Source organism: Anolis carolinensis, chromosome 3 (assembly GCF_035594765.1).
Source record: "Anolis carolinensis isolate JA03-04 chromosome 3, rAnoCar3.1.pri, whole genome shotgun sequence".
Classification (NCBI taxonomy): domain Eukaryota; kingdom Metazoa; phylum Chordata; class Lepidosauria; order Squamata; family Dactyloidae; genus Anolis; species Anolis carolinensis.
The window spans coordinates 120,568,041-120,585,859 of record NC_085843.1 but is presented as its reverse complement, the minus strand read 5'-3'; the positions used below and the strand labels follow the sequence as shown (position 1 = coordinate 120,585,859).

Genomic DNA, 17,819 nt, shown 5'->3' with positions numbered 1-17,819 from the left:
TTTTCCCCTGATTAAAGCAAACAATGAAGACATTGGAATCAATTTTTTATATCTTGGCTAAGTCATTAATCAGAATAAAGACAGAACTCAAGAAATCGGAATAAGACTAAGATTAGGAAAGGACTGGACAAGAGCCTACAGTGTAAAGCTGTATCGCTGTAAACTAAAGTTAGGTTTAGGACATGAAGAAAACAAAATACTGACCACAAATAGTTTACATGACCTCCTTAGCAAACAATGAAGATATTGAAATAGTCACAGGTTTCCATACTTTGATTAAGCTATTAATCAGAATGTAAATTCCCATCAAGAAATTGAAAGAAGGCTAGGACTTGAAAGAAAAGCCATGAAGGAACTAGACAAGATCCGGAAGGATAGATACAATAAAGCTAGGATTGTCCATGCCATCATATTTTCCATTCAACTCACCTGAAAAGTTATGCTGGAGAAGATTTTTACGGGTACCAAAGGACTGCTAAAAAGACAAGTGGGTCCAAAGAATGAATCAAATCTGAACTCTCTGTAGTAACCAAGATGACTACATTGATGCTGCTGCACTTTGGCCGTATCATGAGAAGGTATAACCCACAAGAAAAATGTTTGGTAAAGCAAAAGGATGTACGACAAGAGAAAGACTGCATTGCAGATGGATAAATTCAATCAAGGAAGCCACAACTCTGAGGCTGCAAGACCTGAGCAGAGCTAGTGATGATAAGTCAATTTGGAGACCTCTCACTTATGGAGTCATTGTAAGTCAAAGTCAACTTGATGACTTAACAAGCTCCCCCCATATATATATCAAATAAAGGATTGATTAGAGTTGATTGTGTGGTACAAATTAAAACTTTGCTCTAGGTTTTCACTACCTGGAAATTTAGTGGAATCTGAAGTAGAAGAGAAAATGAAAACATCTCCCATATAGGATATTAGAAAAATATGTAACTGAAATGTGGTCTGTATTAAACCTACATATTAACTAACAGCTCTTAACTATGATTGCTATACTCAGAAAATAAAAATTCTGTATATGTATCATCTTCTAATTGTTGCAATGTGCAAAAAAGTACATTTATTTCCCGGTGTCACAAATGCTATAAAGAGAAGACAACCAGGAATTTAAAATCATAAGTGTAAGAAATTATGAGATTACACAGTAAGCAAAGCCCTGATCTTCAAACAGCTTCCTGGGGTACATTTGCTGAGAAATCATTTGCAGCCAAAAGAAAAAGAAAAAGAGCTGACAATATCACTAACTTGAATTGTTCACTAAACTATTAATTTATCAAAACATGATTTCCTTTTCAACTGACGGTATTGATCTTTTCATTAAGGTTAATGCTGTGTGACGTCTACAGAATCTATGCTAGGGAACAGACCTTAGTATGAATAAATTAATTTTAAAGTGAATATCCTCCTACCTAGCCCATCACTTCATACATCACTGGCGAAAGGCGTGATTTGGACTGACTGTCTATGCTGATTGAGGAGAAATTTTTGACTAGCTTTAAGGACTGGGACCTGTTCATCATAACAATGATGGAGGCTTTTATCAACTGTGGGATTCATGAATAAGTAGAGTGTTGCCTGAAGTAGAAGCATGGTCACTTTGTTTAAAGGGAGTAGACTAATAAGAGATAACAACTATCAGAGCATGGAAAGTTTATAGGGTTTTTGTGTGTGTGTTTTTAAACAGTTGATCAGCTGTAGTAGACAATATATAGTTGTGTAGTTCTGGTAGCCTTATACAACTAAAAAGCTCATTTGTATGTTTTATGTCTTTTGTTTCTAGAATAATTTTTTTAAATAAATGAAGTGGTTTGGATTCCAAATGAGTCCCAGAATTACTCTTTTTTTCTGTTAAGAATGTTAACAGGACTAGACCATTAGTAGAATAATGCAAATTGGCTGACTATGCACTTCCTCCCTATAAAAAACATACACAAGGGGGAAAATGCATCAACAGAAAAGTCTTGCTTATAGAAAAAACCAGCAAAAAACAGGTAAGGTTTTGTTCTACTTTTTTTTTAACTGAATCAATATTTTCTGCCATTGTTCAGTTCAGTGATTCCCAACCTTTAGTCCTCCAGTTGTTTTGGATTTCCAGCTCCCAAAAATCCTAGCCAGCTTACCAGCTATTAGGAACTGTGGGAGTTAAAGTTTCAATCAATTATGGGTTCATGGAAACAAATGAGCAAGACAATGGATTACATTGGTTTGTAACTCTTGTAAGCACGCTCTATTATATCTCTTCCTGTAATGTTCAATCTATTTTGAATCATCTAACTATACTTGTAATGAAATAAATAATGTACTCTTCTCTCAGACAGCTTTCTCAAAATGAAGTTCAAGCAGCAAAAGAGTTTGACTAAACTAGGATACCACCCCCCACCCTTGGCAATATAACAGAGCTTCTTGTCTGGACCTGTGTTTATTGTACACAATTGGCCAAGTATAGCCAAAGCAGCTATAAATTTATAACTTTCCACTTTCCATAATAAGAAACTATAAATCTAGAATTGATAGATAACACAATTTGCAGTTTAAATGCTTAAATTATAGGTACAAGCTGGATGTCTTTCGTGATCATAAGCAGTGTTTCATCCTGTTTAGAGATGTCTAGGTACTAAATCCAGGGGGCTCAATTTATAAAACATTAAGAACCTGCTGTTGCACGTCATCAATGAAACTATAAATGGCAAATGACTCTTCTTTGTTCCTGGGTTACTCAGCAGTTTGAGCCAGTTCATCCTCTCTCATCCCAGCTTTTTAAAATGTTAAGCCTGGATGCTATGGCATAAGAGCCTTGTGACCTGTTTACACAGCTTTGTGCATGTTTCGCAGTTTACTCTCTTCCACTTTCCATGTGCAGTGGGCATGAATCAGTAATAAAATACTTTATCTTTTGAACACATCTAATCCTATAATACACCAGATTCTTTCTGAAAAAGAATGATCTACACATCTTGGTATTGATCTAAATGGTGATACCCCTTTTTATTTGAAGTTTCACAAAATCATATTTCAATGTTCGGCACTGGATTCAAATTAAGAGGTACTTTAGTTAAGCAGTCTTGCCTGGCAGAAATGCTACAAGACAAAGTGCTATAAATCCATAATAATTTCTTAAACAGCGGCCTAGAGCACTGATTAAGTACCTTGAATCCAAGAAGCTTGTACTTGCTTGCATTATAAAATAAATATATATATTTTAAGAAGTGTAGAATATGGAAACTGAAATCAAAGAAATCAATCACTTAATGGTCCAAGAAACAAAATTCTGGGAAAAAAAATGTTCTATGGTTTAATGCGATGTCCCTGACAAGCCAGATGCAGCTATTGACTGGTCTCAGACCACTGCACAAAAGAAACAGGAGAGTAAGATTATGAAGAAAACTGACGCAGAGAATAGATTTTCAACCATTTTTGCCATATATACATTTGAACTATGAGTAGCACAAGTCATGCTTTCAGATGCACTGAGGTGAGGTTTTCCAAGCTCTCAAAGCCACTATCTTAGTAAGAATGAGACTAAGTTGTCGAAGTATAACTGAGAACATCCAAAATTTTACATATCTTTGGCTTCTGCTTTTCTTTTAATCGCAATATATTCCTTTACTACTTAGAATAATCGTTTGCAATTTCTTACGATGTGAAACCATGAAAATGGAAATTAACTGTCTTGCCAACATACTTCCACGGTTTTCTAAAAAGATTTCTGAGCATTGCTTATGGTATACATCTCACATATTTTAATACAAGACTTTCGATTTAATGTTATGTTGGAAAAACAAAAGAAACCATGGCACCAAAAATTGTACATGTGCAAGGTTCACCCTGCTACAAGATTAAATGCATACAACTCACAATATTTGTTATTATGCAATTCTTACTTTTCATCATAAATGGATAATCAAAAATACGTTTCCACATTAAAGAAGTTACACCTCAAACCTTTTACTGATATGAGGGCATTGGGACCACCTGCTTCCCCTCTTCACGTCTCCATGAACATTGAACCAAAGTTAATGGAGCAATCATGTTTATGTCTGTTGGGCACACTGTGCACAGAATATGCTCCAGCTAAAATGAGAAGGTAAATACCACAAACATATCAAAATATTTTTCACTGGGGTACATTTAGCATAGCCATCTATTAAATATATACAACTTAAGTATCTAAATAGCATTAGAGAAAGCAACACAGTATCTATTTTATATTACTTTTAATCTCCTGTTTCAGGGTTGCTAGGTCATCTTTTTATAGAAATAGATTAAAAATTTAGAGGAAGTTACTAGATTCTTAAAGGCCTTGCAAGTCCATTTAATTTGCCCTGGATGTTTTTAGTACTATAAAAAATTGCTAAAGGAAGCAATATATTGATTTTTCACAAATATTTCAATTGTAAAATATCAATGATATATTCACTTAGTTAACATTACAAAATTTCTCAACATTAATAAAATGAAGCCTTTGATATAAATTTCTTTAAAAAACTCTGAGCAGTGTGCATTATCTACCCAATTATATTTATCAATTTTATCAAAAGGCTAGATTCAGATTTGAGTCTATGTAATCCTAACTATACAAAAATCCTGGAAACACACGCTGTTTACTAAAATGCCAATAACATTTAAATATATTTATTATAAAAGAGTCCCTAGAGCAATCAAATTCATCAAAGAGATTTGCACTGAGATAATGTAATACTCAGATATGTACACTGCTTTTATAATGCTACTCTTAATCCTTCTGTGAAATGCTTTATACTTTTGACCAAATTAGTTAAAAGAAAGACCATGCAGGTTGAAACATCACTATACAGTATTTGTGTAATATAATAAACCCTTGAGCCTCAGTTTTCAGAGTGGATACCTAAATTGTTAACCATCTCATAGATGACTAATAGGTTTTATGACTGTAAGCACCTCGATTTCGGATCTAGAACAGAGTACTACAATTCTTACCATCCACCTAGAATGGTCACTTTCTCAAACCTTCAAACCGTTCAGCACACCCTTTTCAAGGAAGAAACTGCCACATTCATAGAATGACAACTGCTTGGAAGATTTATACTGCAAACTGATCAGTCAATATTGCTCAAACCGTTTTTGGTATACTTATGTTATTATTACATGAATAGTTTACACTTCTTCAACTCAGGAACCATATTATTAATGTACATGCAAATTATTTATGCTACTATAACAGGCAAAACATAAAACATTAAAAGTCTTATTCATTTTCTAAAAATTTTAATTAAAAGGAGATTATTTTTCAGATATCACACCACTGCAACAGTTTACTACAAGGTGTATTCACACATATACACAAATGAATAAGCACACCCTGGATAAACAGACAGATTATCAAATATAATTTGATCCAAGTAAGTGTTCTCCAGGATTAACGAGTATATACACAATTAAAATGACAAGCAATTTATTCAGGGAACTATATCAGGGAACTACCTGTTCACCTTCTTTTGCCATTTACACAGGTTATTTTTGTTATGTGGCATCTAATGCACTCACACAGCTTTCAGAATATGTTTACTGAAAAGTATGTAATGTAGGACATCCTGCTTTGAACCCCATATTCAAAGCAGGATCTCCATTCTAGAGCACTCCCAGCAGGTAGCTAGCTGTCCAGCCTCTTTTGAGGGCATCCAGAGGAGACTGGCTAACCTCTCTAGGCAATTGGTTCCATTGTCAACTGCTCTAAACATCAAGAAATTCCTTCAAATGTTCAATCAATACCTACCTTCCTGCAAGTTAAAACTACAGGATCTAGTTCTACCATCTGAGGTGGCAAAGAACAAGCCTGCACCTTTCTCTCTGCAGCAACTCTTTAAGATATTTAAAGAATGCAATCACCTTTAATTTATACTGCCTTCTTGTGTTACTGTATTTCTTAAATTATGTGTAAACACTTACATCTCATTCGTTTTTGGATTAAGACACTCTGCCTCTCTCTTACTTTTACTCTTTGTTGGATTATTTGGCAACAGCACATATGACTTTCTCATTACAAGCAATTCTGGGATCTGTGATTGAGTCTGAAATACAAATGACCTGTATGGTGACATGACTGGAACAGGCCAGAAAAGCTATCACTATCCACCTTGAATTTCATGTACAGGAAGAAAGTAACTGAAGTGATAGATTTCTCCCATCTCCATTCCACATCTTCACAGGTTTGGGTGTTCAAATGGGAAGAAAAAAAATCATAAGGAATGTGTATTTGTACTCGAAATTACAACAGTAATAGTAGAGAGGCAGATAATTAGCTCTAAGATCTTAAGATGTTTAGGCCTGTGCTTCATGTTAGTTTTAAGATGAAATTACAAGTGGGAACCAGCCAAGACGAAAGGCAAATAAAAGTTAGGTATATCGAGCTGGTACAAGTTTCAAGCATTTGCAAGACTTCTATTGGTTATGTGATGTCTGAAAGTAGGGACCTAAAAGATTTAGAAGTACAGAAGTCTCGCTTATCCGTTCTGTATTATCCAACACAGTCTGCCTCCCCTCAAATCCACAGCTGTTTCTCTAGTCAGGCAAGAATCACAGATTTTTAAAAATCTTCACAGAACTGAACATTTTATGGATTTAACTTTCAAAAATGTTACTGTAAGTTCATTTTATGCAATTCTATATTTGTACTCAATTTTTTAGTAGTCAATGTTTACAATACATTGTGATGTTTTGGTGCTAAATTTGTAAGTACGCTAATTACAACATAACGTTACCGTGTATTGAACTGCTTTTTCTGTTGATTTGTTGTAAAACATTGTTTTGATGCTTAATTTGTAAAATCATAATGTAATTTGGTGTTTAACAGGCTTTTCCTTAATCCCTCCTGATTATCCAACATTTTCGCTTATCCAATGTTCTGCCGGCCCATTTATGTTGGATAAGTGAAACCCTACTGTACCTTTAATGCCATTCTTATGTAAGATCAAAAATAATTTAATTTCAAGTCTTACTTTAATCTACACAGAACACTAACTCTTTGATCAATTCTATCCCACGAATGAGAGGCTTCATTTTAGGTATCCACATTTTTGAAAACTTCAGCAAAAAGTTTCAGGTCCTTGAGGGTATGGTTCACGGTAGGGGTGAGAATGTAACAAGCACAAAGATTTTATTAGAATAATTAAACTGCAAGACCATTTGTTGAACAACTTTTAAAATGCATATGGATGTAAGGTATCTCTCTGTTGAGTTTCAATATTAGCCGATTCATTAAATGGAAACCAAAGGGTTAAACAACAGTCAACTCTTATTGCACTGAACTAAAATATAGATTATACTTCAGACTAAAATACAAAAACTATTTAAATAATAAAAGTACTTGCAAGAAAAAGTGCTAATGTCACTTTATTATTCTTATAAGCCACATAGCTTACACTCAACAGTTCTAGTGAACAGGGCATCCAAATGTCCATGCGGTATGCTGTCATTGTTTATGAGATTTTCCGAATGTTTGTAAGACATAAAACCTTCAAAGAAAAAGTTAAAAGTACAAGAATAGAACAAAACTACTAGACATGCATATCTAAAATGCTATTTTGAAATAACTAGTCTGTCATACTTTAAAGACAGACTTCAGCACTAAATGCTTTACAGCTTATTTAGAAATGGGAATTAATAGTATTAACTAAAAAGTAAATTCAGTGGTTCATATGTGATAGACACATACTCCACGTAAGGCTCCAATCTCATGTACAATTACATTGGAGTAAATTACACTGAATGCAGTGGGACTTGTTTCTCAATAATCATGCATATTACTACAACATAAACATGTAAAAATATAAGACATGTTAAAGATATTGCACTTAGTGTAATTCAACATGTCTAATTGAAATTCTCAGTAAGTTGCCCACTGCTTTGCCTTTTCTCAGTTAGTTAATACTTAAGTATTTTCTTCTATGTTAGTGAACTACACAACTACCAAAAATATCTCCAAACCTTACTTACTCTATTTGAGCTCCATGAGCCACAAGAGCACTTATAGATTCCATACTACCAGACCGGGCTGCTTTGTGAATTGGTGTTTCACCAACATAATCCTGGTGAGGGAAAACAACAGTTCAATATCAAGAATGTATGACTTCAAGAAGGATTCTTGGACTGAGGACATTAAGTAGGTAATGATTAATACAAATCTGCAAGTAATTATTTGGAAGGGAGTAGGCAGGGTACTTATAATTAACTGTTGGTTAACTATGATAAAACACCAACATTGTAAAAACACCTAGGATCTATCACATACTTGTTCTTCTCAAGTGAGGCTGAACATGCTTTCCTCCATTTCAGTAACTAGGATGGATATATTGTTCCTAAAGTGATTTTGTCCTCCACTAGGGCAGGACATTGTTTCAGATCAACAATAAGGGAGGGAAATCGCAGAGCAGAGTTGGGGCAGAGGTCTGAATGTTTGACTGGATATCATTATAACAGTGTCATGTTTGTGTTGAAAGATTTAGAAGTAGTAATTGTCAACATTGATACCTGTTTGTTTATGTTGGCTCCTGATTGAATTAACCAGGTGAGGCACTGAGGATGCCCTCCAAAGGCAGCAATATGGGCAGGTGTTTGGCCAAAACGTGTTGTACAGGCATTTACAGAAGCTCCTGCTCTCACTAACTGCATCAAACAGTCCAGCTTCAAAAAGAAACAAGAAACAGAGAAGAACACATATTTAATTGGTTATCATCTTTAATCTTATCACAATGCTAGCAATGTTTCTATTTTTTTAGTGGAACATTTTCTTAAAATGCATGTACTTTATTTCAATAACAGAAAGTATTTCATATGAGATTTGTTTTATTGCTCCTCCAAATTTCCAATTTTATTGTTGGAAAACCCCCCAAAAATAGTCAAGAAAAAACCTCAACACTCCTACTCCCACCCCTTTTCCCCCTCATTTTCAATATTTTTTTGTACAAATGCAAAGGAGATAAATAATGGTAAGTGCATATCGCTAGATGGTTCTGTTAAGTCTGCTTTCGAAGACAAAACATGATTTGTCTGTATTTAGACTGGGGTAATCCCAATAGTCATTTGAAAGCTCCCATCTTGCAAGTAATACATTTACAATACTGTATAATATTTTAAACTTGATCATGAACCTAAGTAATTGAAGCCTATATGCTTTTAGTGTTAAACAGTTCAATGACACTTAGAATCCAAAAAAGATAAGTCAACAGCAATTCAGTATCTTTGTCAGTGTATAGCCACAAAAAGTTATCAAGAGTTGCTGGACAACACTCATGGTATGATGGCATGCCAGACTACATCACTGAACAATCTCTTAATGGTGTTTAATGGTGATATGCCATAATCTTAGAATCAGGAGCCCCCGTGGCCTAGTGGATTAAAGCCTTGTGACTTAAAGGTTGGGTAGCTAACCTGAAGGCTGCCAGGCTCGAATCTCACCCGGGGAGAGCGCAGATGAGCTCCCTCTATCAGCTCCAGCTCCATGCGGGGACATGAGAGAAGCCTCTCACAAGGATGGTAAAAACATCAAAACATCCAGGCGTCCCCTGGGCAACGTCCTTGCAGACGGCCAATTATCTCACACCAGAAGCAACAGGTTGCTCCTGACACGAAAAAAATAAATTTTTTAGAATCAAGTCCACTTCAAGTGCTGTAAGAACATAATGGAATAGCTTGAGAATCTGTTGTCTGGGTCTAATTTCAAAGACATTGCGTGCTGGAGTGCACTTTTAAGCAATAATACATCTGTTTTATAGCTTAGAAGGCAACGTTTAAAAGGAGCAACATTTGGAGGGGCACATGGTTCCCACCCGACAGGCTTGGCAAAATAATTGAGACAATAATCTACACATTTTTTCATAGCATAAATATACATCACTATGGTTATGCTAGATTTCACAGTTGTGCACAATTGCACAACAAAAGCATCATGGCCTTCACGTACTAATTGTGCTACCATCAATTAGTTCCCCAGGCACCAATTCAAAAATGTGTGTGTGACCTTGTGGAACCACTATCTGTACTTACACAAGTAAAACTACTTGTGAAATGGCTTTTCGTTTTTGCTAGCATACAGCCTCAAACCAGATTGTAGCTATAAGGCCAAAAGGACTGTTTCAGAAATGGCTGAAATACCCGTTTTCTCATAAATTAAGGAACAGCCACATGTTTAGTCTACTACTCCATAGACATCTTAAATCCTTCATTGACAAAGGATGGGAATTATGTGCCTCCCCAGATGTTGCCGGACTACAACTCTCAGAAACCCAAATCACTTGAGAAGGATTGATGGATTCCTGTTTTAATCAACTGTGATTCTTTTTGCATTTCCACTCTATCCTGCACAAAATACAGTGGCCAGCATGCATTATAGAACTTAACAGAAATCTTAACCAAACATCTACTTGCATATTCTCATACTTAAACACATCAAATGTATCCAGAATAAATGTAAAATTGTTATCAATATTATACATTTCCAAAAATCACCCCAAAGAGAAAACAAAATATGACAATATGACAATACCTTGTACGAGTGGTCATATGCTAAAAGTACTGCATAGTATTATTTTGCTGTCCTAATTATATCCTGAGCTTCACCATCAGGCCAAAAAAAAAAGAAAAAAAAGACGGAAGAACGAGAGAAATGGAAACATGACAAGAATGGGAAAAAGTACACAGGTGTTGTACTAGTTCGGGGGCAAAAGCTTTACAACTTGTATTTGTTTACAATTACAGTATTTGCTCTTGACTACCTTAATTTACAGTATGTGAAAATATATGGAAAAGATGGAGAAAAGGAGGGGGCAGACTGTCAACTTTTCTCCCAAAGGAAATTTTTGCTACTCTTATTTATATGGTTTACATATTCATGAACATATTTATAACATCCAGTTAATGCATTTTCAATATATTATGGAAGATAACAAAATATCTCCCCTTTAGTTATAATTTACATTTCTGGATGAAATATTAACAAAAAAAATGCAGAAGGAAATTATGCATGGAATCCTCTAAAATCATTTCACTAACAGACTATCTTCTAATGGGAAGGAGGGTTATTTTCCTTCCTGCTCAAAATCAGCTAAGGGATTGAAGAACCTCCAGGGTAGATCAAAGCCATGGAAAGGAGAAACTGCGTGTGCAAGTTCGAATTCTACCCAAAAAACTTTAAATTCCTGAAAATTTTCCAATCAGCCACACATCAACACGGTTGTAACAGACAAGGAGAAAAATAAATGATTTCCTCTCGCAAAATAATTTTCACATCAAGTTTATTGTTGCCAAGAACAAGCAGAGAGTTGTTTGCCATTTGAAAACTCTCTCCTGGAACTGAAGAATTTTGTTGCCATAACAGATAAATCAAAAGAAAATGAAACCTGTAGGAGTTGTTGTGTACATATATAGTGCTCCCTCACTTATGGCAGGGGTCAGGTTCCAGGACCATCTGCAATAAGTAAAAATCCGTGAAGTAGGGACGCTATATATTTATACATTATTTTAGTAGTTATACACTATTTTAAGTCTTTATCAACCAATCGTGTGTTGATAAATCGCCTCCTTCTCCTCCCGTTGCTGCTTGGGCTCCTTTTCTCTCCCTTCGGCTTCTCCTTCCTTAGGCTGTAAATTGTAATTTTTATGATGTAGAAGATGGCAAATTTATACCAGATATCCAATCCAATTTGCTTGCAAAAAATTAAACAAGACAGAGACAGTGCCCCGGACCATCTCTTATTTTACAACCAGGCAAAAAGTGCACATACAAAACACTAAAACAAGCACTATATATCTACCAGTATATCTACATCCATGATGATATAGCCAACCTAGGGAGACAACACAAATTTATATAAATCCAGTAGTAGATTATGTGTCTCATTAATGGAAAAAGTAGCATTATCTGTGTACATTTTCATTTTCAAAGATAAAAAAAGAAAGGAAGCAGCCAAATAGAGCAGTGGTTCTCAAGCTGAGGTTCCCAGATGTTTTTGGCCTACAACTCCCAGAAATCCCAGCCACTTTACCAGTTGATAGGATTTCTGGGAGTTGGAGGCCAAAAACATCTGGGGATCCCAGGCTGAGAACCACTGAAATAGAGGGAGATAAAACACTGGTGGAAGGGAGAGGCATGGCTCCTCTCTCCTATGCACATTTCCCCCTTGACTGAAGAAGGAAGCAGGATTTAGTCTTTGAGACATTATACTATAAGCCATATGCTCTTATAGTATCCTGGACGTGACAATGCACACACCAAAGTAGACAGCTCTTAAATCCTTTAAACACATTTGTTAGAGTCTAGAAAGATTCCAGGAGCCTAAGGGGGGAAATAAGCCCCAAAGTGCAAAAGAAGCTTTTTTTCTGTGACCACTGGAATAGGACACCCCTATTATACATGGCAATATCTGAATTCATGTTCCCATTTGTAATTTTCTCAAGCAATTCAGAGCTTCCACTAGACCCAGGAAAAAGGTTGCCATTTATTAATTGACAGCAAGATGATCACATAGCCTCGTTTGGAGGTCCATTTCAGATTTGAAAAGGTACGAAAAACATATATATATATTATTCTGCTAGTCCACTCTGTACAAGGCAGAAAATTGGGAAGAATTGTGAGGAAATCCTTTCAGTTTCTAAATATAACATTGCAAGGTGGGCCAAGACACTTCAGAATTAAAACATATACTGTACCAGGAAATATATAAATAGAGGCTATGCACATCTGCATATAGATAATGGGATTTCCATAATTTGAAATATTCTCCTCTGTTTCTTGGAAGCAACTCCCACAAACTGGTACTATACAGCCAAGGATATCTCTGTAAACGGCTAAAAATACAAAATATGGATTGTGGTATCTGGAAACCACCTGCCAACGTTTTTGGCTGCTGGTTATATAGATACATAGAATATCCTTTATCTAAAATAGAATATACATAATGTCTATACACAAAATCCATTTATCTTTCATAGACACTTTGAACATATGGCTTGAAGGTCATTTTATACACAATACCCTTGTGTGTATGAAGCAAAGTTTGTGTATAGTGAACCATCAGAAAACAAAGGGGCCAGGATCTCACCTTCCCATGTGAATGGTCTGGAGTATTTTGGATTATTCCAGGTAAGCGATGCTCAACCTTGCATTAACCAGGCATATAAAGGCATTTTGGGGGAATACAGGGTGTTCCTAAGTCTCCATACATAGGAAAAATTAGCAAATTCATATTATATTATGCTTTTTAAATATTTAGACTTTGTGTGTGTGTGGAAAGTGGTGGCCAAAACATGTGACAGATATTCAAAGTACTGGCTTTAGCCTGTAAATCCCTAAACGGTTCCAGTCCAGCTTACCAATCTGAACGCATCTCCCTTTATGAGCCAGTTAGAGCATTAAGATCAACTGAGGAGGTCCTGCTCTCAGTCCCACCACCTTCACAGGCATGACTGGTAGGGACAAGAGACAGGGCCTTCTTGGTGGTGGCCCCTCAGATGTGGAACTCCCTCCCCAGCGAGATTAGATTGGCCCCCTCCCTCCAGCATCTAGGAAACAATTTAAAACGTGGCTTAAATTGTGAGATCAAGTAGCCAAGATAAACTTTGGGATTGGTGCAATGTCTAATGTTCTATGTTTTATGTTTGTTTATGACTGATGTTTTACGTTCTATAGCTTGTTTTAATCTATTGTTATATGCTATTTTAGTTATGTGATGTATTTATATTTATATTTTTTGAGGCATTGAGCTTTGTCATTTACTTTGTTGTGAACTGCTTTAAGTCCCCCCAGTGGTGAGAAAGGTGGTATATAAATAAATATATTGTCACTAATGGTACATTTAGCCACAATTTCTTATGTATGGAGAGTCTGGGGATCCCCTGTACAATTTTCTACTCTCATTTTGATAGCTGAGGTGACCTTCCTTCCTTGGTACAGGCAGTCCTGGAGTTATGAACAAAGTAGGTTATGTAGGTTTGTTCTGAAGTTGAATGAGTATTCAAATCAGAACAGATACACGGCTTAAGTGTAACTCCAGCCACATAGGGCCCTTCCACACAGTCACATAACCTAGAATATCAAGGCAGGTAAGCCAGAATGTTTGGTTTGAACGGGATTATCTGAGTCCACACTGTCATATAATCCAGCTCAATGTGATTTTGTATACAGCTGTGTGGAAGGGGCCCTAGAGATAAATATATAGAATGATACAGCTAGCTTTGGATAGCATAGGGAAGGGTGAACACCGTGTGGCGTTTGTTTCGCTGTCTGCGCCCCTGTTCAGAAGATTTCACCTCCCTTTCTGTCCCTGGGATCATTGGATTTGGGGAAATGTGGATTTTGTGAAACAAGGGGCCCTACCACCCTGAAATATAATCCAGAATATCCAGTCAGAAAATCCCACAATATCTGCCTTGAACGGGAATATCCGAGGGCCCTTTCCACACAACCCTATAGTCCAGAATATCAAGGCAGAAAATCCCACAATATCTGCTTTGAACTGGATTTCAATGTGAGATTTTTTTGCCTTGATATTCTGGGATATAAGGCTGCGTGGAAGGGCCCTGAGTCCACGCTGCCATATATTCCAGTTCAAAGCAAGTAATGTGGGATTTTATTCAGCTGTGTGGAAGAGGCCAAGGTCTGTTGCTACAGCTTCAGTGGAGCTCCCTTTTCCCCATGATAATAAATCGCCCCTCCAGGAGTGAATCTCCCTTCCCCGTTGCCTCACCCCCGTTCTCAACTAGGAGCTGTGCTGCCTGTGTCCCTGCCTCTCACTCCCACCCCTCCTTTGTATCCCTGAGGGAATGGCTCGAGCCCGGCCTGGAGAGAAAATGGAAGCGCGGAAAGGAGGGGAAGGCGAGAGGCATGCTCGCGCCAAGATGGCGGCGTCGGCGCCGGGTCCTGGCCGAGGCGCCAGGCCTACCTTGCCGAAGTGGGCGGCCCAGTGAACGGGCGTCCAGCCGTAAAAGGAGTCCTCGGCCGCCAGGGAGTCTCGGGAGGCGCCCTGGAGGAGCAGGGCGCGCAGGGCCGGCAGGTCCCCGTCGCGGCAGGCGCGGTGCAGCGGGAAGCGCAGGCTGAGCAGCTCCTCGCTCGAGAAGCCCGCCTCGGCGCCGCAGCTCACGGACATGATGGCCAGGACGGACAAGTGAGCCTGAGAGAACTGCAACAAACCCAAGCCAGCCGCCGCCTGACTGACTGCCCGCCCTCCGCTTTGCCGCCGAGCACAAAGAGAGCGGGGCGGGACTCGCAGAAAGCTGGCTCCTCCCCGGCGAGAGGCGTCGCCTCAGGGGAAGAGGGGGAGGCGTGGGAGGCGGAGCTGGAAGGAGAAAGACGGCCCCGGTTCGCCACCCTTGAAAATGCAGCCACAACAAGCCCCGTCCCCATACACCAGCACTCGCAATAAAGGTGGCCCATTAGGAAAACCTGCCAAAAAAAACAAAAAAAAAAAAACAAAACAAGCCATGGACAATAGTACTAGTGGATGCAGAATCCTTGGATGGGGGGGGGGGGGGGGGAGTTGACTGTATTTCAAATCATGTTGTTGTTTATTCGTTCAGTCGCCTCTGACTTTTCGTGACCTCATGGACAAGCCCACGCCAGAGCTCCCAGTCGGCCGTCGCCACCTCCAGCTTCTTCAAGGTCAAGCCAGTCACTTCAAGGATGATAATAATAATAATACTTTATTTTTATATCCCACCACCATCTCCCCAAAGGGACTCAGGGCGGCTAACATGGGGCCAAGCCCAAAAATCAAAATATAAACAAGATTAAAAGCATATATAAGCAACATCAACAAACAGATAAAATGATAAAATGACATACAGCAGCAGCACCACTAATAGATAAAATGAGAGGGGTGGAGGTCTAGACAAAGTGCCAATGTTTATAGTTATAGGACCATTTTATAAAGTGCTGAATGGTTGTCTGCGAGAATCTATGGCAGGGGTCCTCAAACTTTTAAAGCAGAGGGCCGGTCCACAACCCTTTAGACTGTTGAGGGGCCGGATTATCATTTGAAAAAAAAACGAATAAATTCCTATGCACACTGCACATGTCTTATTTGTAGTGCAAAACAACAACAATAAAAGAACAATGCAATATTTAAAAATGAAATCAATTTTAACCAACATAAACCTATCAGAATTTCAATGGAAAGTGTGGGCCTGCTGTTGGCCAATGAGATAGTCAAGTTAATTAGGATTGTTGTTGTTGTTGTTGTGTGCCTTCAAGTCATGTCAGACTTTGGGCGAGCCTAAGTCTAAAATTAATTAATTAATTAATTACTAAATTTATTTACTACATTTATATCCCACCCTTCTCACCCCAAAGGGGACTAAGAGCAGCTGTATGGACATACAATATATTATATTATTAGCATAGCACAATATTAGCGTTATATAATACTATATTGAACTATACCGCTATACTGTAATATTATATGTACTATATAACATAGAATTGATATTATTGTATGGTATTATTATTAGTATTATATTATATAACATTATAATATTTTTATCAATATTATATGCATATGCAATATATTATATTATTAAAACTGATATAAAAATGTTATATTATAAAACTGAGGGTGGGGGCCAGGTAAAGGACCTTGGAGGGCCGCATCCGGCCCCCGGGCCTTAGTTTGGGGACCCCTGATCTATGGGGTATGAGGTCAGGTTGTTTCCAATACAGGAGCAGAATAAAGTGCAAGATAAATCAATTTTCCTTTAGGATGGGGTCTATTATGGGGAATAATTATTCGAAGGCACACTGGAAGAGCCAGGTTTTTAACTGTTTTCTAAAGGTAGACAGGATGGGTACTTGTCTAATCTCCCTGGGGAGGGAGTTCCAGAGCTGGGGGGCATCTACAGAGAAGGCCCTCTCCCTCATTCCAACAAGCCACGCCTGTGATGGAGGTGGAAGTGAGAGGAGAGCCTCCCTGGAGGATCGAAGAGATCGGAGGATCGAAGAGAAGGATACCATCCATCCATCTTGCCCTTTGCCAGCCCCTCTTCCTTTTTCCTTCCATTTTCTCCAGCATCATTATCTTCTCCAAACTTTTCCGTCTTCTCATTATGTGGCCAAAGTACTTCATCTTTGCCTCTAATATCTTTCCCTCCAGTGAGCAACTGGGCATTATTTCCTGGCGTATGGACTGGTTTGAGCTTCTTGCGGTCCAAGGCACTCTCAGCATTTTCCTCTAACACCACAGTTCCTTCTCTCAGCCTTCCTTATGGTCCAGCTCTCACATCCATAGGTTACTACAAGGAATATCACTGCTTTCACTATACAGACTTTTATTGCCAGTGTGATGTCTCTACTCTTCACTATAACATCAAGATTGGTCATTACTGTCCTCCCAAGAAGTAAACGTCTTCTGATTTCCTGGCTGCAGTCCATGTCTGCAGTCATCTTTGCGCCTAGAAATACAAAGTCTGTCACTGCCTCCACATTTTCTCCCTCTGTTTGCCAGTTATCAATCAGTCTGGTTCCCATAATCTTGGTTTTCTTCATGTTAACTGCAATCCAGCTTTTGCACTTTATTTCACTTTGGTTATAAGGCTCCTCAGCTCCTCACTTTCAGCCATCGACCATATGATTTCAAATTATACGCATATACATTTTGATCTCTCTCCATGTAGTGCAGGCATGGGCAAGCTTGGGCCCTCCAGGTGTTAGGAACTGTGGGAGCTGAAGTCCAAAATACCTGTTTGTTCATGACTGATGTAGTGATTTAACCAGTGGATTGCAACTCTGGAGAGGAGGGTTGGATTCACCATTTGGACATGGAAACCCACTAGGGGATCTTGGGCAAGTC

At 38.1% G+C, this 17,819-nt stretch overlaps 1 protein-coding gene across 3 annotated transcripts in view; it reads right to left on the bottom strand.

Annotated features, from left to right (window-relative positions):
• Positions 1 to 15,275, bottom strand: part of ankrd10 (ankyrin repeat domain 10) — a 28,528-nt gene extending 13,253 nt beyond the window's left edge. The window contains exons 1-3 of one of the 3 annotated variants that reach the window (XM_062975451.1): positions 14,922 to 15,275; positions 8,515 to 8,667; positions 7,981 to 8,072 (exon numbers count right to left, since the gene is read on the bottom strand). In XM_062975451.1, coding sequence (XP_062831521.1) covers positions 7,981 to 8,072; positions 8,515 to 8,667; positions 14,922 to 15,125 — 449 coding nt within the window. In that variant the 5' untranslated portion in view covers positions 15,126 to 15,275. The remainder of the gene's footprint in view (positions 1 to 7,980; positions 8,073 to 8,514; positions 8,668 to 14,921) is intronic. The other 2 variants (XM_062975450.1, XM_003218726.4) reach the window with 2 other exon arrangements.
• Positions 15,276 to 17,819: the final 2,544 nt, after the last annotated feature.